This window comes from Leptodactylus fuscus, chromosome 2 (genome assembly GCF_031893055.1).
Source record: "Leptodactylus fuscus isolate aLepFus1 chromosome 2, aLepFus1.hap2, whole genome shotgun sequence".
NCBI classification, from domain to species: Eukaryota; Metazoa; Chordata; class Amphibia; order Anura; family Leptodactylidae; genus Leptodactylus; species Leptodactylus fuscus.
The window spans coordinates 229,369,307-229,391,574 of record NC_134266.1 but is presented as its reverse complement, the minus strand read 5'-3'; the positions used below and the strand labels follow the sequence as shown (position 1 = coordinate 229,391,574).

The 22,268-nt window shown below is 43.9% G+C and overlaps 2 protein-coding genes across 2 annotated transcripts in view; both read left to right on the top strand.

Annotated features, from left to right (window-relative positions):
• Positions 1-22,268, top strand: part of LOC142195748 (uncharacterized) — an 88,915-nt gene that overhangs the window by 31,484 nt on the left and 35,163 nt on the right. The gene's annotated exons all lie outside the window — the stretch shown is intronic.
• On the top strand, positions 257-4,751 carry LOC142195751 (keratin, type II cytoskeletal cochleal-like). Its single transcript, XM_075265769.1, has 9 exons — positions 257-891; positions 1,041-1,261; positions 1,378-1,438; positions 1,547-1,642; positions 1,857-2,021; positions 2,788-2,913; positions 3,002-3,222; positions 3,740-3,774; positions 3,869-4,751. Exons 1-9 carry the CDS (start codon positions 304-306, stop codon positions 4,192-4,194), a joined length of 1,839 nt encoding a protein of 612 aa, XP_075121870.1. The 5' UTR covers positions 257-303; the 3' UTR covers positions 4,195-4,751.

Sequence of the window (22,268 nt, the reverse complement as noted above, 5' to 3'; positions counted from 1 at the left end):
CCAATTTACACACAATGTCTGAAATAATTCTTAATATTATCATACATATAGAGGTAGGAAAATACATTTCTTAGAATGAGCAGCATAAGCACAATAATATAGGTGTGATCAGGTAATCATATTGATGGGTGGTTGCCAGCTTTGCCAAACCCACTATTGCATTAGACTACTCTCCTGACACCCTTACAACCAAGCCCAACTTTCCAAGCACATAAAAAGCGAGACAACTGTTGCTGAGTTCAAAGGGGCCCACTCTCCTTCAGCTTATCTGTTCTCTTTCACCTTCATTTTTCAGAATCCATTATGGCTTACATGCAAAGGCAAAGTGGTGGTAGTATTAGTGGTGGTGGTGGTGGTGGAGGAAACAGAGGATTTAGTAGCTGTTCAGTTGGTGGAGGAAGATCCGGTTCTCGTTCTGGTGTCGGATCAAGAAGTCTATATAGTCTTGGTGGAGCAAAGAAAACAGCAATCAGTGCAACCAGTGTTCATGTTGGGGGACGCCATGGTGGTGCAGGAGGATTCGGTGGTGGTGCTGCAGGAGGATTCGGTGGTGGTGCAGGAGGAGGATTCGGTGGTGGTGCAGGAGGAGGATTCGGTGGTGGTGCAGGAGGAGGATTCGGTGGTGGTGCAGGAGGAGGATTCGGTGGTGGTGCTGCAGGAGGATTTGGTGGAGGATCAGGATTTGGTGGTGGTGCAGGAGGATATGGTGGACATGGAGGTGACCCTGGTTTCCCTGTTTGCCCACCTGGTGGAATTCAGAACGTTACTATCAACCAAAGCCTTCTGCAGCCAATAAATGTGGATATAGATCCAAATATTCAAAAAGTCAAAACTGAAGAAAGGGAACAGATTAAAACCCTCAACAACAAATTTGCAACTTTCATTGACAAGGTAAGATAAAGCTTAACTTTTGTAAATTTTGTACCTTAAATTGTTATATATAAACATTCATGAGAGAAACTGCTTTCCTATGAAATGATACTTAGCTGTTTGTTATCTTTGGTCTCATGGTATAAACATACCTTGCGTTTCATTATTAGGTTAGATTCTTGGAACAACAAAACAAAGTCCTAGAAACAAAATGGAGCCTCTTGCAAGAACAAGGGTCAAAAGGTGGCAGTAGCAAAAACAGCTTAGAACCCCTTTTTCAACGTTATATTAGCGGTATGAAGAAACATCTTGATAGTATAACAGGCCAGAAAAGCCGTCTAGAAAGTGAACTGAAGAGCACGCAAGAATTGATGGAAGACTTCAAGAAAAAGTAAGATGACCTTTAGTTTATAATTGTGATTATTAAATGAATACCTTGCCTTTAACTTCCAGGCAAGAGATCAATTAATAAAGCAGTGTATATATAATACTTTTTATTTCCTACAGATATGAAGATGAGATTAATAAGCGTACTCAGGCAGAAAATGACTTTGTTTTGCTTAAGAAGGTAAATTGTATTTAAGTAAAGTAAAGCTGATATGACATTTTACTTTTGTGTATTATGTTTCAGTAAAGTTACTGAGGCTCATATGAATGTATTCACTATCCATTACAGGACGTTGATGCAGAATTTATGAAAAAGTCAGATTTGGAGTGCAAAGTGGATGGACTGACAGATGAAATTAACTTCCTGAGAACTCTGTATGAAGCTGTAAGTCTTTAATAGAAAATTGTTGACTATGAAAACACTACAATATGTTTTAATTCATTAATTCATTGTTAATTTAATACAATTGTATTGAATTAATCTAAATACAATTAAATATATATATATATATATATATATATATATATATATATATATATATATATGCGATCTTTCATTTATAAATACGTGAACAATGTTTTTTTAATGTGTTTTGCAGGAACTTCAACAAGCACAAGGAGCCGGTGGTGACACCTCTGTTATCCTGTCAATGGATAATAACCGTTCATTAGATTTTAATGACCTTATCGACGGCCTTAAGGCTCAATATGAGGAGATTGCACAGAAGAGCAAAGCTGAGGCAGAAGCATTATATGACAACAAGGTCAGTGTCATCCACCTGCTAATATAGATGAATCACAATCCTAATTAACATATATAATTAGACATCACCCTATACTCCTTATAGATAGATTGCCAATGCAAGTCCAAACCTAGACGAAGTGTTATGAAATATTCTATGGAGCACATATAATTTATTATAATAATATTCTCTCACATTCTTATTGTTACTCCCTCTAGAAACTCAAATTAAATAATATCATGAGATTAAAGGAACATTCACTTAGAAATGGATGATAAAAGTAAGCTGGAAAATATAGTTGCCCTCACTGTCCATCAGTCTGAGACACTTTGTATGTGACATGGAAATCCAACAAAGTACACGGGATAATCTCCAGCTGATCAGTTCTGTCATTGACTGATGGCTGGCTAGAGGGGGTGGAGTTATAAAATGGGCTGGATCTTAATCTTTTGTCTTACTGCAGACAGGGGGAGACTGCTGCTCCAGTCAGTTGTCTTGCAGCCTGTCACATAGCAGTAGGGAGGAGGGGGGACATGACTAAGCTCCTGAGACACAAAATGTTTCTTTATATTTCTCAGTTTAATAGTACTATGGGATATTTTTGTAAAACAAAGTTTGTGCACTTTCTACATTCATTGTTTTGTTAAGTAAAGAGGATCAATCTGTAATACCTATGCATTTAATAAAATAGCCTTCGCAATTTTCTATATTATTAATACCAATACACTTTATATGTGATATACTTGTGTTTATGTTCCTCATGTTGACTTTTCTCTTTTGATATTAGTATCAGCAATTGCAAGCTGCCGCTGGAGCGCAAGGCGATCACATAAAGAACTCAAAGAACGAAGTTTCAGACCTGAATCGTAAGATCCAGAAGATGAAGGCTGAGATTGAGGCTGTCAAGAAGCAGGTTGGTCTAGCTGGCTAGAATTGATGGCTGAATCTGAACTAAGAGACTTCATTGGAAACTGATAAAATAATTAACTTTATATTAATAGATTGCAGCTCTCCAGACCTCCATTGCTGATGCTGAGCAACGTGGTGAACTTGCTCTCAAAGATGCCAAAGAGAAGTTGGCTGGACTTGAAGCTGCATTGCAAAAGGCTAAGGAAGACCTGGCCCGTCAAGTGCGTGACCTCCAGGAGCTCATGAGTGTGAAACTTGCCCTTGATATTGAAATTGCCACCTACAGAAAAATTCTGGAAGGAGAGGAGGACAGGTCAGTTTTATGTGGTAGAAAAGAAGTCTGTAAAATATTCATACAGTGGTCTTTCAGGTTACAAGGGTCTCATTTTACAATATTTTCTACATACAATAACCTTTTCTGGACCTTTACAAATTGAAACCAGCCCCAGACACAGCATATGATGCTTCGCTTGAGGTTCCAACACATTATCATGGTCAGGTCACTGGTAAATCCCTGTATTAGTGAAGCGCATGTGCTGACTGGCTGCCTAGTAGCGACTGTGTGGGTGCTGGACTTCTCTTCACCTGTGCCACAATGAACAGCTCTTTGGGACACCAGATGAAAGGGCCTTGGTTTTTACTTTGATCTGGGACCTAGAATATCATGCTAACCTTCTTGGGTAATATAAGTCAACTTTTTTATATACGTAAAGATTCTAAAATACATGTAATCCATGTTACTAACCAGATTGGATCACAACTTGTTTCATATTATGAATTCTCTTAAAAGATATTGAAAACTGAACCGTCTCATTTTCTTGTTCTTTCAGAATGTCTGGAGAGATTTTCAACCAAGTCAGCATCTGTAAGTACATCTCACCATTGTGGCTAAAGAAATGTAATTATTATATTAAAATAATGAATTAAATGTAACCCATGTCTCTTATTCTAAAATCTAGCTGTTGTCGGCGGAGGTTCAAGCTTTGATGGTGGTGCTGGAGGAGCAGGAGGATTTGGCGCTGGAGGAGCAGGAGGATTTGGCGCTGGCGGAGGATCAGGAGGATATGGTTTTGGTGGAGGAGCAGGAGCATTTGGTGCTGGCGGAGGATCAGGAGGATATGGTTTTGGTGGAGGAGCAGGAGCAGGAGCATTTGGTGCTGGCGGAGGAAGTGGATTCGGAGGAGGCAGCAGTGGTCAATTTGGTGCCTCTCAGGGAAGCAGCAGTTACAGCCATTCTGCAAGCAGAACCTCAATGGCAGTATCAAAATCATCAAAGAGGGCATAATTTTAATATGTTCCTTGCACCAGTCACTTCCATTTGGCTCCAAACTGCACTATTCTTTTGCCAGTCTGTTTCAATACTAGAAACTTCCCTAGTATGTTCAGTTGTATCATCCTGGCTTATACCTTGTTTGTTCTCAGGGATACAATTGACTATAATGTAGATATTCCATTCCATATTGTCCTTTCACATCTTACTTAAGTTTTATCCAACAGTTGGATTGCTGAATATATTATCAAGTAGTAAACATCAATGTATTTGACTAAACAAAAAAATCACAACTATATAAGTTAGAGGATCATGTGTCCTCTATATACCCCATGTATGAATGTAATTGTATGAGTATCCCTGTAACATACCTAGGTGAGTTTGTTTGAGACTTCTGAGGTAGGTCATGGCTGACACTAGTCCTGTATGTTCTTGCTTTCTTTGTTTCTGAGAGTTATGTAAGTCAGGGATTCTGGGTGATTGTATATAAATACTGTTTAATGCATTACTGGATCTTTCAGCTCCAGGCTCGCATATCTTGTCTGTTCTTTATTTCTTCAATAAACTGCACGTGGATCTAAAGTGGATTGTAGTTTGTACTTATTTATTAACATATTGCATTTTTAAGATTTCACATACTACAGTTGAATGATCAAGGGGAAACTTTTCATTTTGGGGGCCCCCAAAAAATTATGTCTTGGGGTCCCCTAATCAAAATTTTTAAGCCACGCTCCCTCTTTACTGTAATTGCACCTCCCATTTGAATGTTAAAAAAATCTCCCCTTATTGGCCCCTTGCAATAAAATGCCCCTTTTACCATCCACAGGCTGCTTTAGTGGCCCTCATACAGTATATTGTCTCCATTATTGGCACCTACAGTATATATTCCCTTTAACTGCCCCACATATTATATTTTATTCTTTTGTGGTCCCACACAGCTTCCTTTTCTGGCCTTCACAGTGTATTGCCCCTTTTTTGGCTGACATATGGACACATTAGTCTTCTTCCTATTGGATAATTTCAACAGGTAGCAGACAGTATTTTACTCACCTATTCCTGTTTATATACAGGCCATCCATTGCTCTGGCTTTCAGGGGGTGTTGCACATCTGGGGTAGGGAATGAGTAATTTATTAAGAGGTTCCATTTATGAACTAGTGTAGATTTCCATTATTACTCAGACCATGAAAGTGGTATGAGTTATAAAGAATATGTCGTGTCAAGGTCTGCCTACCCTGTAACTTGCCCCACTGTGCCCTAATTCTCACAATAATGATCGAGGCGCAAAATGGGGATTGTGGTACACATTTGGTTCAAGGAAGGATCAACTCTCTGTGCACGTGTGCAGGGTGCATTTACCGAGAGCTCTTCACTGTCAGAAGGGAGTTCCTGACAGTGTAACTGGGAATGCCCCTCCTGACAGTCTGTCCACAGCGCTGTACTGTGAAGGGGCAGCGTCATGGCTGGGTTGTAAGGAACACCTCCTTGCAGTACAGTGCTGTGGGCAGACTGTCAGGAGGGGCATTCCCAGTTACACTATCAGGAACACCCTTCTGACAGTGAAGAGCTCTTGGTAAATGCACCGATAGTTCTTCACCCGGGGCATATAATGAATTCAGTGCACTGTTGGCTTTCTAGCAGTACAGTCCTATGAAAAAGTTTGGGCACCCCTATTAATCTTAATCATTTTTAGTTCTAAATATTTTGGTGTTTGCAACAGCCATTTCAGTTTGATATATCTAATAAGTTAGCTGCAACAAATCATCCGTGGAAACAAAGCTGGATAAAGAAATTAAAACACAGACAAAAACAAAATAATGCACCTGATAATAAAATTGGATTAAGTCTCCATGTGGGATCGGTAGATGAGTCCTCTCCAACCGGTACCCTCATAAGCTAAGAATCATGTACCAAGTAAGAACCAGTAATAAATGTGTAACATTAACAGTAAAGGAGTAATAATAGATGACTAAGAAGAAAAGTGGAGAGAAGATGAAGAAAAAGGGGGGGGGGGGGAGGGGAAAGAGGATGAAAGTAAAGACAGAGGAGAAATTTTACGCCACCTGACAAGACATGCCAGTGAAAGCTAACGGTCAGTAGTAATCAGGGTGTTTTGATCTAGGAGCCATGGTTTCCAGGTCTTCAAAAATTGGTTGTGGCAGTCCAGGGTCCAACTTAATAGTGCCTCAAATCTCACCACCTGGGAAACTTTTTTGATCCAGTGTTGGACAGCCGGAGCCGCTGGCTGCAGCCAATAATGTAGAATTGAAGATTTGGCGATTTCAAGTAGGTGAGTTGTGAGATTTTTACGATTCAGCTTAAATTCGTCTGAGGGCAGGAAGAGCAAGACCATTGAAGGTGATAAAACAAATGGATGACCAACGATTCTTTGGATATGAGATTGGATTTGATCTCAGAAGTCCTGAATAATGGGGAACCCCACCAGAGGTGTAGTTGAGTGCCTCTTTCCGATTTGCAGCGCCAACATAGGTCATTATCAGCTAGATTATGCGTGGAGAGCCAAACAGGTGATCTGTACCATCTTGAGATGACTCTGTAATGTAGTTCCTGGAGTTTTACACATCTGGAGAAACCATGGGAGCGTTTCAAGCTCTGAGAGGTCTCTTCATCTGTGAATTGAGTATCTAACTCTTTCTCCCAAGCTATAAAAAATTGAGGTTTCTCTGTGTTGAACGAGTCAAGTAAAACTGATTTACATTTAGCCAGTTTTCTCCCTGATCTTGAGGTTGATGAAATCATTTGTTCCAGTGAGCCAGTACACCACTTAAAGTGGTTGTAATGAAGGTGGGTGATAGGAGTGTCGGGGAGATGTGATTGGAGTTGTTCCAAGGTTAATGGGACTAGGTTAAAATTATAAAGTTCTGATAGAACTGATAGTTTCTCCCAAAAATCCGCATAGCCCTTGATAGGTTTCTTTAGTAGCCTTGGTAAAACAGACGCTGGGCATAATCTAGAGGGGAGAGGGGCCAATTGTGGGTTCCATTTCACCCATGTCTCACAGGGGCCTTTGAGTAAAACGTCGCATTTAGGGCTTCTTAGGAAGTAGGGATCTGGCACCCAAAGATGATCAAGGAGAGAATGGCTATGTTGTAATTCCACCATGTCTCAAATCAAAGAGTTCCCAACAGGAGCAACTCAGCCAATAAGGTTTGCATTTACATATACGCAGTTAATTTTTTTTTTTTTTTTTTTTGCATTAACAGGTAAAAACATCATAAGTTTAAAATGAATGTTTCCTATGTAAGATAATTTTATTAGGTTAGGTTCACACTTTTCAGTTTATGGGGATAATGTCACTCCCTAAGGAGAGACCACCTTCTCTGGCGTATCGAGTCTTACAAAAAGTCGTTTTAGCTCCACTGGGGGGATTATGGGAAAAAATATGCAAATTGTTTTCTAAGATGCAAATAGGGAAACAGTGCCTCTGTTTGCTACCCTCTAGGAATAGCTCCCTTGAACATCATGCCCGACTGTCCAACAAGCCTTTACTGCAGTGATGAGGGACTTTGCCAAGTCAGTATCCCAGCTGTTGACAGCGCTGTTTCAATCTGGTTGCATCTCTTCAGCACAGCGTAGGAAAAACTAACTTGGCAGAGATGAGAGACTTCTAGGCCAGGTTATGGAAATAATGTCACTCCCTAAGGAGAGACCACCTTCTCAAGCATGTGGAGTCTGACAAAAAGCCATTTTAGCTCCACTGGGGGGATTATGGGAAAAATATGCAAATCTGTTCCCCAAGATGTAAATAGGTAAACAGTGCCTCTGTTTGCTGCCCTCTAGGCAGTAAAGGCAGTCAAGGCTTATTGGAAAGTCAGGCGTGATGTTCAAGGGAGCTACCCCTAGAGGGCAGCAAGCAGAGGCACTGTTTCCCTATTTACATCTTGGGAAACAGATTTGCATATTTTTCCCACTTTTCAGTTTGTTGTTGTGACAGAATGACAGATGCAGATGGAGCATCTTCTGTTTGTATCCACCACCTACTTACTGCAATGTTATAAAAATGGAAACTTCCATTGTCTTCTCAGAAAAAGCAGATATGATGTTCTGTATGTATCACAGTATTTACTGGATTTAATAGATTGTGCCTCTTACCATGACAGAAAACCCAGTGAGACTGGGTCAAACAAGGGCCTGTCAAAACCTGGAGCCTGTGTCAGCTTGAGTGAGGGCCTAGGAAGAACCTGACACTTGACTAATAAAATGGTCTAGTAAGAGCTGTGACCTAAATCCAAACCCCATTCACCCTCACTCCCATTAAGGACACTGACACGTTAGTTGGAAGTAAAGGCCACAGCGGCCAATTTTATTAAGACCATTAACAAATATCCTTGACTAAATTCGAAAATAACAATAACATTATGCATAACATCACCATAATCCTCCCCCACGATAACTCCACCCCGACATAAGGAGGGGTCTCTGAAGGCAATATTTTTACCCCCATAAGAACTACAACAAATTCCGGCTATTACCCCTGGCCGTGCACTCCTAGCCCAAGGGCACCCACACCGGAGTGTAAACCCATCCTGGGTACCCTGCCTCAGGACTTATCAACCCTTAAATTTCAAACTATCATCCCTACAGAAAGTGGGTGGAGCTAACCCCCTTTTGGTCCTCCACCCGCGCTTTGCCTACAAAGACCCCTCCTGACCATGCCACGACGAACGGGAGTGACTCCTTACACCCGTTCGTCTCCCCACACCCGCACAGCTCGCTCAACACCGTCCCGAATGCCCAACAGCCACATGTCGATACCAATGGCATTAAGATGTACGCCATCAGGCCGAAAAAGATCAGGGGACGCAACCTCCAGCTCGCGATGCCGAACCACCACCCCACCGTTCCTAGCCACAAACCGACCCACTGCCCGATTAAGCTTGATCCGGGCCTTATTAATGCCCGCGACCGAACGAGCATGCATCCAGGACAACCGAGGAACAATGTCCGACCAAACTACTAGAAGACCGGGAAAGGTCGCCCATAAGCGCAGAAGATCCAACTTAATATCCCGAGTCACCTCCCTAGACGCCCTCAGCCCCAAATCATTCCCCCCGGCGTGAATGACTAAAACATCAGGAGCCCTATCCATATCGACAAAATACTGTAGCTCACCCAGAAGTCGGTACCACAGCAAACCCCTAACCCCGATCCACTTGATCTGCACCTCCGACCTTGCGAAACCCAACTGCCGACCCGACGGCCGAGCATCAGTACGAACTCCTCCCCAGTACACATAAGAATGGCCAGCGATCCAGACCAAACAGGGAGACGAACCTGCAACAGAACAAACAAAATATAAAAACAACCCCACGATGTTAAAAGAAAACCAACAACCAAAAACTACCCTGACCAATCATAGCAGATGAGGCCTAACATACAAGCGAAAACGATCCGATTCCCACCTCCCAATACGGCGGATAACCTCCGCAGGCAAACCCCACCGTGCCGCCTCAGTGGCAGCCCCAATCCGAAAGGAATGGGAACTGAAATCCGCCGAGGAAAGCCCCAATAATGCCAGACCCTTCCGCAGCACCTGCACAAATTGAAATTTTGACAAACAAGACAGATTAGCATGCACTAGTAATGCCGCACCACCCTCCGGCCGCAGACGCAAAAAGGCCTCATAACACCCCACCGGACAGACCACAGACCCTTGCAACCTATGCAACCGGACCACCAAACCCCTACCCTCCTGGTCAGTCTTAGACCGACGAATGCGGCAAACCAACTCATCCCCCAACAAACGGCAATCCCCCAGCAACAGCCCGCCCGTTCACACACGACTAGGAGACACCAACTCGGAAACCCGAAAGGCCCCAAAAAACGCCAGCGAAAAAGCTAAGCTAAACAACGCCACCTCATAATCCGACAGGCACACGCGACCAAGAACTCCCACCAGGTCCCGCACAATCACAAAGGACAACGGGCGCCTACTATCCCTGACCGAAGATCCCATGCGAAAGCCCTTAACGGCCTGGCGCACCAAAAAAGACTTAGTGCAATCACGAAAACCCTTAAATTTAAACCAAAAAGCTAACGCAGACAGCCTCCGGGACAAACCCGACGGAGATACCCCAGAACCAAAAGCCAAACCCACAAAAACCAGCATGGACGCCTCAAAATCATCAGGAACCCCCCCACCATGCAGTTCCCGCAACAGCACCTCCCACTCCGACCAAACCTTAGCATACCCCGACCACGTCGAGTCCCCCAAAGACCTCCTCACCAGCGACAAAGCCATACTCAAACCAGGGACCACAGCTCCTCCGGGCAAGGGATACCCTCCTCGTCCGCTTCCGGCACCACCTCCCGAAATCTGTCCCACTGGAAACGAGAAATGGAATCCGCTATAACATTAGAAACCCCCGGCAAGTGTACAGCTACAAAGTGCGCATTAAGCTCAAGTCCCCGCAGCACCAATGCACGCAACAACCTCACCACAGGAGGGGAATGAGCAGACTGTGAATTAATGGCCTGTACTACCCCCAAATTATCAGAGAGAAAACGGACCCGGCGATCACACAACCGGTCACCCCAAACAAACGCAGCCACCACTATCGGAAACAGTTCGAGCAAGGCCATATTCCGCACCCACCCATTAGACCGCCAAGTCAGAGGCCACTCCCCCGCGCACCACTGCCCCTGGAAATAAGCCCCGAACCCATGAGCCCCAGACGTGTCCGTGAACAGATCCAAATCTTGATTGGAAACCAGCGCACCTTGCAACAGCGACCGACCGTTATACCTAGCCAAAAATCCCTCCCAAACCAACAAATCCTCCCGCAAATCCGCCCCCAACGCACAAAATGAAATGGGCGCCGCACACCCACCGTAGCAGCAGCCAGGTGACGGCAAAACACCCTCCCCATGGGCATAATGCGACAAGCAAAGTTCAGGTGTCCCAACAAGGATTGCAACTCACGCAACCGAAGTTTCCTCTGCCGCACCGCCCGCCCTACCAACTCCCGCAAAGCAACCAACTTGTCATCTGGCAATCTGCACTCCAACCGTTCGGTATCAATGACAATGCCTAAAAACTTAACCACCGTAGCCGGACCCTCCGTCTTGTCCGGTGCCAACGGGACTCCAAAATCGCGGCAGGTATCCTCCATGGCCTGTAACAGCAAGGGGCATACCCACCTGCCAGGGGGACCGATAAACAAAAAGTCGTCAAGGTAGTGCAACACCGAGTCAACCTGCACCCGGTGCCGCACTACCCATTCCAAAAAGGTGCTGAACTCCTCAAAGTAAGCACAGGAGATCGAGCACCCCATTGGCAAACACTTATCAACAAAATACCCCCCCTGCCACTTACACCCCAGAAGGTGGAAGCTGTCAGGATGCACCGGTAAAAGACGGAAGGCCGCCTCAATATCAGTTTTAGCAAGCAACGCCCCCCTGCCATATCGACGCACCCAAGCCAAAGCCGCATCAAAAGACGCATAAGACACTGCACACAACTCAGGATCAATCCCGTCATTGACAGAACTCCCTTCAGGATGAGACAAGTGGTGAATGAGGCGGAATTTGTTAGGCTCCTTTTTGGGCACCACCCCCAAAGGTGAGACCCGAAGACCAAACAAAGGCGGCACCGAAAACGGGCCCGCCATACGGCCCAATTCCACCTCCTTCGCCAACTTAGCCGACACCACCTCAGGGTGCGCCAATGCCGACGCCAGATTTTTAGGCTCCCCCCACCCCCCAAATTAGAACACGGAATACTAAAACCTACAGAAAACCCCCGAAACAAACGCGCGGCCGCCGCCCTATTTGGACATTGCCCTAGAAACTCCACCATCCTTTCCACCTTCACCGGAGTCGCCCCTCTTGTTGTCAGCATCCCCCCCTTTACCCTTTCCCTTCTTAAAACAGTGCGTGAGGGGGTGAGCCCCCCCACAACCGGAGCACTTGTGCTTAAAGCGACAGTCTCCCCCGAACTTGCACTGCCCCTCATTATACTGCCAACAGCATCCTCTACGTGCTCCCGCCGACCGCCCCGCCGTGGACCCAGAGCCGCCGGCCCCTTCTCGAAAGGACTGACCCCCACCAACCCGGGAAGCCGCCATCAATTTCATCCATGAGCTAATATCCTTGTGGTCCCAACGCAAGGAGGGACGCACTGCCTTACGCTGACGGAAGTGTTCGTCGTACCTCAGCCACGCGTTACCCCCATAGACCCGATACGCCTCACCAATAGAATCAAGGTAGCAAAATAAGGCCGAACAACTGTCCGGCGCTTTTTCCCCCACCACACTGGCTAGGATGCAGAAGGCTTGAAGCCAGTTCGAGAAGGTACGAGGAATGAGCCTATAACGACGCCGTTCCTCCTCCTCCTTTTTGCACTCATCTGGCTTAACCCGATCTAAATTAAATTTTTCAAGGGGGAGTAGGGAGAAAATCTCCACATACTCCCCCTTCCAGATCCTTTCCCTCACCTCCTGTTTCAAGTGGTCCCCTAACGGCCCCTCAAAACACACATAAACCTCCGCCTTGGCGGAATCCGCCAGGCGAACATCATCCTTAGACTTCGCCGCCTCCGCCCCAGCAGCAGCAACTTCCCCACCAGACCCTAAAACCTCCGCCGCACCCCCAGCTACCACCGGATCCGCAGCCGCAGACCCCCCACCATCACTGACAGCCGCTGATTGCGCCGCAGATGACCCAACAGCACCGCTAGCCGGGGCCCCGCAACCACACGCCACCTCAGAAGCACCGAAGGCCCCCGGACGCGCCGCCTCCCAAACACTAACAGGGGACCCCCTACCAAACCCCCCCCCAGCACACAAAAACTGTTGAAAACTGTTGAAAACCTTGGAAAAAACCCTGCATGTTAGCAAAAAATGGCCGCAGATCCCCTCCAGAGGCAGGAGAAGCAACCACCGGAGAGGCCCCCAAGAAACGCTCCCGAAGCCAGCCAGGGCCCTGAAGTTGAGCAGCCTGACGGATCTCCCGGAGCAGCGCGTCTATATCAGCCATGGTAGGAGACAACTTCACCCCATGATTCTCCTAGAGATAATGAGCCCTTCACTAAGCTACCATATTTACAAAATATCTAACCTTGATCCACCCCCTTGTCCCTAGTTTCACCCCTTCACCTTAACTTGCCCTAACTGCTCTCATACCATTTCTAGTCATGTGCTACACTCCACTACCCCTTCAGGTCCGTTACGTTCTGCCATCTGATGTGTATGTATAATAGGGCTGATAGGAGGGTAAAGGGAGATACAAGACACTGACTATATTAGGTTACTGCAGATCAACTCCTAATCAAGTGAATGAGAGATAATCTACAGTATACTCGCATATTTTCCTCATCTTGTTCCAGCTTTTTCTAAATTCATTGACAATCTGGTCTGATGATGCTGTGCGGCCTTAAAACGTTACATTTTATTGGATTGCATTTATTGATGCACATAACACTGAAGTGTGAGAAGAAAGTATTCACCTAAAGCTACATTATCAAATACCTGAACTGAAAATTGATCTGAAAATTCTAATTGTGTCTGTTATGGAAATAGAGTATTTTCACCTGTATGCACAGTCTTTAAACATAATTTTTAGTGACAAAACAATCCTGTCAGTGTCATAACTAGGAATGGCGGGGGCTCCAAGGCGAACATTTGACATGCCCCCTTCATCCCCACACATTCCTGCACACAGTATTATGCCCCATAGTGACCCCTTGCACACAGCATTATGCGCCACTGTGGACCACCTATAAACAATTATTATACTCCAGTGTCTTTTCAGACCCTGCAGTATAATAATAAGAGACCAAGTGGAGGATACAAACATAGAAAACAATGTTATTTACCTCTCTCTGGCTCTGGCGCACTCCCTGCAGATCTCTTCAGTGTTGGACCAGATGTCATCTGACCTCTGGCCGGCATCACGACGCATAATGGCACCGGCTACATGACATCTGTGACGTCACTACCAGGCCCAAAGCCTTCCAGACTGCAAGAGAGATAAGTAACTCTGATTTTTATCTTCCCTCACCTCTCCTGGCCCAACGATCATTATACTCTGGAGTCTGTAAAGAACCCTGAGTATAATGATAGCAGTGGTTGTGTGGTTCGCGGGCCATGGCCTCAATTACCGATCCACGATCCTGCTCACAGCCTCATCCGCAGAAGGGAAGCATCGGCGGTCGTGAGCAGAAGCGAGGATTGGTAAGTAAATAGGGCCCGTTACCTGCTGGGGTTACTCCAGCAGGTAACGAACCCTGTTTAAAAAAAAAAAAAAAACGCATCAGGGACCCATCGGGCCCCCTAATGTCCTGGGCCCTTTAGCAGCCACTACTGCTGCTACCCCAGTAGTTATGCCCCTGAATCTTGTTAAAAAATTTGTCATTCGCCAATCAGGAAAAAAAACTCTTGTTATATAATGATTTTTGCTTCTGCTCACCAAATACCAGAGGTGGAAAACATGACTGGTAGTGGTGGCAGGGGTGTGATACTACTCTAACCCCCCATCATATTGGGATTCCAGCAGCCTTGATATCTGTTCTCTATTGTAGAAATATCTTTATGGAACCGCTCTCCATGTCCGTCACTTACGTGTCCCAAATTGGGTGGTTAAAAGTCAAGATGGGAATGTAAGAAATGCATTTCCAGTGACATTGGGCAGCCAAGTTGCTCATATGCTGTAAGCCTGGTGTCTACTAATTCAGCAGAGTTTTCTGCTCGTCTGTTCCCAAGGAAGTTCTGCACAAATACATCCCAAGCTGCAAGTTCCAAAGGGTTGAGTTTTGTTCTGAATGTGCCATCATGTATTAGTTTGTTGATCTTGGAGCCAATAAAATTTCTGCCCCTTACTTTTCAGTGTGCTAAACTTCTCCTTCAAATACTGGAAACCATTTCCATCATAATCAAGTGCAATTACAACATTTTTCAGTGAAGTGGCGGAAGATAAACTTGAAGTGGATCGACCAGTGATTTGTGTTATACGTTGTACTGGCCAACTGTGTGCTTGACTCTGAGAAGTCTGTTCTCTAAACTCTGGGATAACAGATGTGTTGTCATCACGACTGTTCTATAGGCACAAGAAACACATACAGTGGGGCAAAAAAGTATTTAGTCAGTCACCAATAGTGCAAGTTCCACCACTTAAAAAGATGAGAGGCGTCTGTAATTTACATCATAGGTAGACCTCAACTATGAGAGACAAAATGAGAAAACAAATCCAGAAAATCACTTTGTCTGATTTTGTAAGAATTTATTTGCAAATTATGGTGGAAAATAAGTATTTGGTCACCTACAAACAATCAAGATTTCTGGCTCTCACAGACCTGTGACTTCTTCTTTAAGAGTCTCCTCTTTCCTCCACTCATTACCTGTAGTAATGGCACCTGTTTAAACTTGTTATCAGTATAAAAAGACACCTGTGCACACCCTCAAACAGTCAGACTCCAAACTCCACTATGGTGAAGACCAAAGAGCTGTCAAAGGACACCAGAAACAAAATTGTAGCCCTGCACCAGGCTGGCAAGACTGAATCTGCAATAGGCAACCAGCTTGGATTGAAGAAATCAACTGTGGGAGCAATAATTAGAAAATGGAAGACATACAAGACCACTGATAATCTCCCTCGATCTGGGGCTCCACGCAAAATCTCACCCCGTGGGGTCAAAATGATCACAAGAACGGTGAGCAAAAACCCCAGAACCACACGGGGGGACCTAGTGAATGAACTGCAGAGAGCTGGGACCAATGTAACAAAGCCTACCATCAGTAACACACTATGCCGCCAGGGACTCAGATCCTGCAGTGCCAGACGTGTCCCACTGCTTAAGCCAGTACATGTCCGGGACGTCTGAAGTTTGCTAGAGAGCATTTGGATGATCCAGAAGAGCATTGGGAGAATGTTCTATGGTCTGATGAAACCATACTGGAACTGTTTGGTAGAAACACAACTTTACGTGTTTGGAGGAAAAAGAATACTTAGTTGCATCCATCAAACACCATACCTACTGTAAAGCATGGGGGTGGAAACATCATGCTTTGGGGCTGTTTCTCTGCAAAGGGGCCAGGACGACTGATCCGGGTACATGAAAGAATGAATGGGGCCATGTATCGTGAGATTTTGAGTGCAAACCTCCTTCCATCAGCAAGGGCATTGAAGATGAAACGTGGCTGGGTCTTTCAACATGACAATGATCCAAAGCACACCGCCAGGGCAACGAAGGAGTGGCTTTGTAAGAAGCATTTCAAGGTCCTGGTGTGGCCTAGCCAGTCTCCAGATCTCAACCCTATAGAAAACCTTTGGAGGGAGTTGAAAGTCCGTGTTGCCAAGCAACAGACCCAAAACATCACTGCTCTAGAGGAGATCTGCATGGAGGAATGGGCCAACATACCAACAACAGTGTGTGCCAACCTTGTGAAGACTTACAGAAAACGTTTGACCTCTGTCATTGCCAACAAAGGATATATAACAAAGTATTGAGATGAAATTTGGTTACTGACCAAATACTTATTTTCCACCATAATTTGCAAATAAATTCTTACAAAATCAGACAATGTGATTTTCTGGATTTGTTTTCTCATTTTGTCTCTCATAGTTGAGGTCTACCTATGATGTAAATTACAGACGCCTCTCATCTTTTTAAGTGGTGGAACTTGCACTATTGGTGACTGACTAAATACTTTTTTGCCCCACTGTATGCTTTGTGTACCCTAACTGTAGGCCAAGAAGCAGTGCTATCCTTTTAGGTCAACACAGATTTTCCATTTACTTTCTGAGTATTTGATCATTTCCCATTAGCCTCCATTCATCAGTAACATGTGTACCATCTTACTCCATCATAAGACCATTTACATCAGTGTTAGGCTTGAGCCGATCTTGAGATTTCAGGATCGGTTTTAAAATTCGATTTCCGATCATTTTCCAGCCGATCCCGATCGTGAAATTTCCTCGATTGCCGATCAGGATCCGATCTTTCCCGATCCCGATCACTCAACCCCCCTATTCACGATATATACAGGAATGGGGTTGAGCCGCTCTTGAGATAACCTCCAACCTTGATCCTGCCGGAAAAGATCGGGATCGGAATTCCGATCGTGAAATTTTCTCGATCACCGATTGAAATCCGATCTTTTCTGATCCCAATCGCTCAACCCTAATCAGTATAGAAACAGACCATGCTTTTCACTGCATAGTATGCAGCTAACTTGGTGTGTCCATGACGAAAGTGTAAAGTTTTGGTGCTGGACAGGTCTGGGTATGTCCATTGGGATATTTCCAATATATAATGCATTAATATTATAACTGAATAGGCTTTACATGTATAACTTAAAATCTAGATGTGTGAGGCAAATTCTGAGTTCATATTTGGAATTAGCACGCTCATTTTAGAATAAATCACATTTTTTGCTCTCAGTAGCAAAATCATTGTTGCGTGGTGTTATGATTCTTAGGCAAAAAGGACCAGGCAACTGGGTCAGGGTGACAAGGTGACATTAGACGATGAGGGTGGTCGCAGTGGTGATGCATTTTTATTAATTCATCTGCCCCAGTATGTTTTGTATTTTGTAGTCGTGTGCTCCTAATGGTCTTTGCAGTATGAGGTACGATTTTATGGACTAGCGGACTATAGTCAAGAGTGGCACTGCTCTGTCCTGCCATTTACATAGATGTGTTTTTGAGTGGTGCCCATTTTCATCAGTCTTTCACTTTACTCAAAAATAGATTTTTTTTTTACGGTCAGTAAAAAACAGACTGAAAATGGAAAGCTATTGTGTGCAGTCAGTCTAGTCAGTCGGTAAGTCTAGTGTGAGAATTAAACCAAAGTAGGGTGTACCGTGGTTTTCTTTGCCAATATATCAGTGGATGAACACAGGGATGAAAATTGTTGCTGAGTGAGAGGCCCTTTAGTGTATATGGAGATCACTAAGCATATGCAACATTAAACTTCACTTTACTAGCCAATGACTACATTTTCTTTTGTTTCTGACGCACATTGTCCATCACTCCAGGAAATGATGGCTCGCTTGAAGGCATTGCAAGCTATACCATCTGCATCACCTGTGTTCCAACAGGCAGACATAGCAACTGCTCCTCCTGATATCTGTATCATGGCCGACTCTACCGGCGCCTCCTTAATTTATTGGGGACAGTCATGGCTTTAGCAGCCAGTGCACAATACATTATAAAATAGAGGCTAGACTAGAGACCCTAACATTTGCCTGACATACTGCAACAAGTCAGGCTGCTTTCACACGGAGTAACACTATGCTCATGCTGACACGTAAACACTTGTCAGAGTGCGTGATGTAAAACAGAATCCCATTGACTTCAATGGGTTCGGTCTTACGCGCTCTACCCATTGAACTCAATGGGAGGCTTTTTGCATATTATCTGATCTGCTCCAGTGCTGAGACACTGACATGGGAAACCCCTTTAATCCAAATTGGCAGTTGGCCAATTTTAAACATGCCGGGAAGAAGAAAATCTGATTTGTTGAAAAATTCTAAAACAACCAGAGCTATGAAGGTAGTCAGAATTCAACAGAGTTCTCCTCAAGCAGAGCTGAGGATGATTAAGCAGCTAGGCATCAAGCGGCTCTTAGAGTAGCCAAAACGCCAGAGCAGATGGATCATCAACGCCAACAGCACGCTCATCATATGGTGTCCCAGCGAGCTGCTGAGATGCCTGAACAATCACGGGCACGGTGTGAGGAATGAGTTCAGTGGCAGGCAAGCTTGACAGCTGCTGAAACACCGGAGCAGGTGGTTCATCGATGCCAACAACATGCTCATTATATGGCATCCCAGCCAGCTGCTAAGATGCCTGAATACTCACAGGCACGGTGCGAGGAACTAGTTCAGCAGCAGGACAGCTTGAGAGCTGCCAAACCGCCACAGCAGGCAGATCATCGATGCCAACAACACATAGACAGAGTTGCGAGCAGCAGCTTGTCACTTCAAAAGCCTAACCTCCCTACATTAACCACTATTCCCACAGACAGTCTCCTATTGCTAAAAGGGAACTATCCATCTTATCTTAAATCCATAAAATTAAATATACAGAATGATTACTCCAGGAGTTCTTGGTCCCCCCTCCCAAAGTCCCATTTTTCATAGGTATTAGTAGCATTGTAATGTCTTTGCTTTGTTACTTTGTACTTGGTTTGTTACCTGAACTATCTGTTCTATCAAACAGTGGGCATCTTGGCTCATATACAGTACTATTCTACCATCCATTACATACTAGATACATACACACATACAGATTGATTTCCTTTTCTGATCCAGCTAGAAAAGTCAAGTAATGCTTATATACACGTAGCATAGCTAATGTGAATGAAGACATTGTAATTCATTTCTGGCTATGAAGGATAAAACTGTATAACTATCCTAATCCTAATATATTGTTTAGTTATGTGGAGTTCTATACATATCACATAGTTTTTGCCGGGGGATTGTCTGGTGCTCTTTACATATTTGATTGACCTACAGAAGCCTTACATTAATTAAAGTTGTTGTATAAACAAGTATCTGATAAGCATGTGCAAGTTCCATAGACAGGTGTCTCCATTTAATCATTAGGCTAATCTATCTTAAAATGCAACATATAGTGTTAATATAGCCTAATGATCGTGGGAATTATGCAATGAAGCCCTTTGGGCTTATTGCTTTAATTTATTATATTAGAAGAATTACAATTTAAATTACACACAATGACTGAAATAATGAATAATTTCATCATATATGTAGATGTAGGAAAATACATTGCTTAGATTGAGCAGCATATACAGCATCATATTTCTCATAGGTGTTATCAGACAATCAGATTGATGGGTGCATGCCAGCGTTAGACTCCTATCTTGACACCCAAACAACCAAGCCCAATTTTCCAAACACATAAAAAGGGAGATAGCTGTTGTTCAGTGCAAAGGAGCCCACTCTTCTCCTTCAGCTTATCTGTTCTCTTTCACCTTTATTTTTCATACTCCATTATGGCTTATATGCAAAGACAAAGTGGTGGTAGTATTAGTGGTGGTGGTGGTGGTGGTGGTGGAAACAGAGGATTTAGTAGCTGCTCAGTTGGTGGAGGAAGATCCGGTTCTCGTTCTAGTTTTGGATCTAGAAGTCTATATAGTCTTGGTGGAACAAAGAAAACAGCAATAAGTGCAACCAGCGTTCAAGTTGGAGGAGGCCATGGTGGTGCAGTAGGATTCGGTGGTGGTGGAGCAGGAGGATTCGGTGGTGGTGCAGGAGGAGGATTTGGTGGTGGTGCAGGAGGATTTGGTGGATCTGGAGGTGAAAAAGGTTTTCCTGTTTGCCCACCTGGTGGAATTCAGAACGTTACCATCAACCAAAGCCTTCTGCAGCCAATAAATGTGGATATAGATCCAAATATTCAAAAAGTCAAAACTGAAGAAAGGGAACAGATTAAAAGCCTCAACAACAAATTTGCATCTTTCATTGACAAGGTAAGATAAAGCTTAACTTTAGTAAATGTTGCAACTTTATTAGGTATATGTAAACATTCATGATAGAAACTGCTACACAATGAAATGATACTAAGCTGTTTCTTATCTTTGGTCTCATGGTATAAACATACCTTGCTTTTCATTAATAGGTTAGATTCTTGGAACAACAAAACCAAGTCTTAGAAACAAAATGGCACTTTTTGCAAGAACAAGGGTCAAAAAGTGGCGGTAACAAAAACAACTTAGAACCCCTTTTTCAAGCTTTTATTAGCAGTCTGGACAAAAATCTTGCCGGTATAATAAGCCAGAGGAGCCGTCTAGAGAATGAACTGAAGAACATGCAAGAAACGATGGAAGACTACAAGAAAAAGTAAGATAACCCTGTGATTATTGAATGAATAACTTGCCTTCAACTTCCATGCAAGAGATCAATTATTAAAACAGTGTATTGGTTTAATATACTAGCTTAAGAAATTTTAGCACACTTTGTATAATACTTTGTATTTTCTACAGATATGAAGATGAGATTAATAAGCGTACTCAGGCAGAAAATGAATTTGTTGTACTTAAGAAGGTAAATTGTATTCAAGTGAAGTAAAGCTGATATGACATTTTACTTTGTGTATCATGTTTCAGTAAAGTTATTGAGATTCATTATATGAATGTATTCACTATCCATTACAGGACGTTGATGCAGAATTTATGAGAAAGGCAGATTTGGATTGCAAAGTGGATATCCTGACAGATGAAATTAACTTCCTGAGAACTCTATATGATGCTGTAAGTCTCCTTGTTTTATGATTATGTTAATGATAAATTGGTGAATATAAAAACAAAACAATATGTCTTTAATTATTTCTATTTTTTTAATTAATTGTTAATGTAATATAAATGTATTTAAATAACCTAAATGAAATTTACAAATGGAACAGATAACAGGTAGAAATAATAGGCAATCAGCAAGATCATCTCTATAAATGAGGATTCTGATGACCATTACACTGTTCTCATCCTTTTTGGCTTTTGTTTTGGTAATTTTTGCATTTTGTCATTGATCCACCCCTCGAGATAGCATGAGGTGGTGTCTACAACCCACAGAAGTTGCTCAGGTAGTGCAGCTCATTCAGGATGGCACACCAATGCAAGCTGTGGCAAGAAAGCTAGCTGTGTCTGTCCAGAGCATGGAGCAAATACCAGGAAACAGACCAGTACACTAGGAGAGCTGGAGGGGACCGTAGGAGGGCAGCAACCCAGCATCAAGACTGCTACCTCCTTCTTTGTCCAAGGAGGAACATGATGAGCATGGCCAGAGCCCTGCAAAATGATCTCCAGCAGGCCATCAACATCCATGTGTCTGCTCAAACTGTTATAAACAGACTCCATGAGGATGGTATGAGGGCCCAACGTCCACAATTGGGTGTTGAGCTTACAGCCCAACACTGTGCAGGGCGATTGGCATTTTCCAGAGAACACCAAGATTGACAGATTCGGCATTGGCGCCCTGTGCTCTTCACGGATGAGAGCAGGTGCACAATGAGCATGTGACAGACGTAAGAGTCTGAAGATGCCTTGGAGAACGTTTAACTGTCTACAACATTCACCAGCATGACTAGTTTGGCAGTGGGTCAGTAATGGAG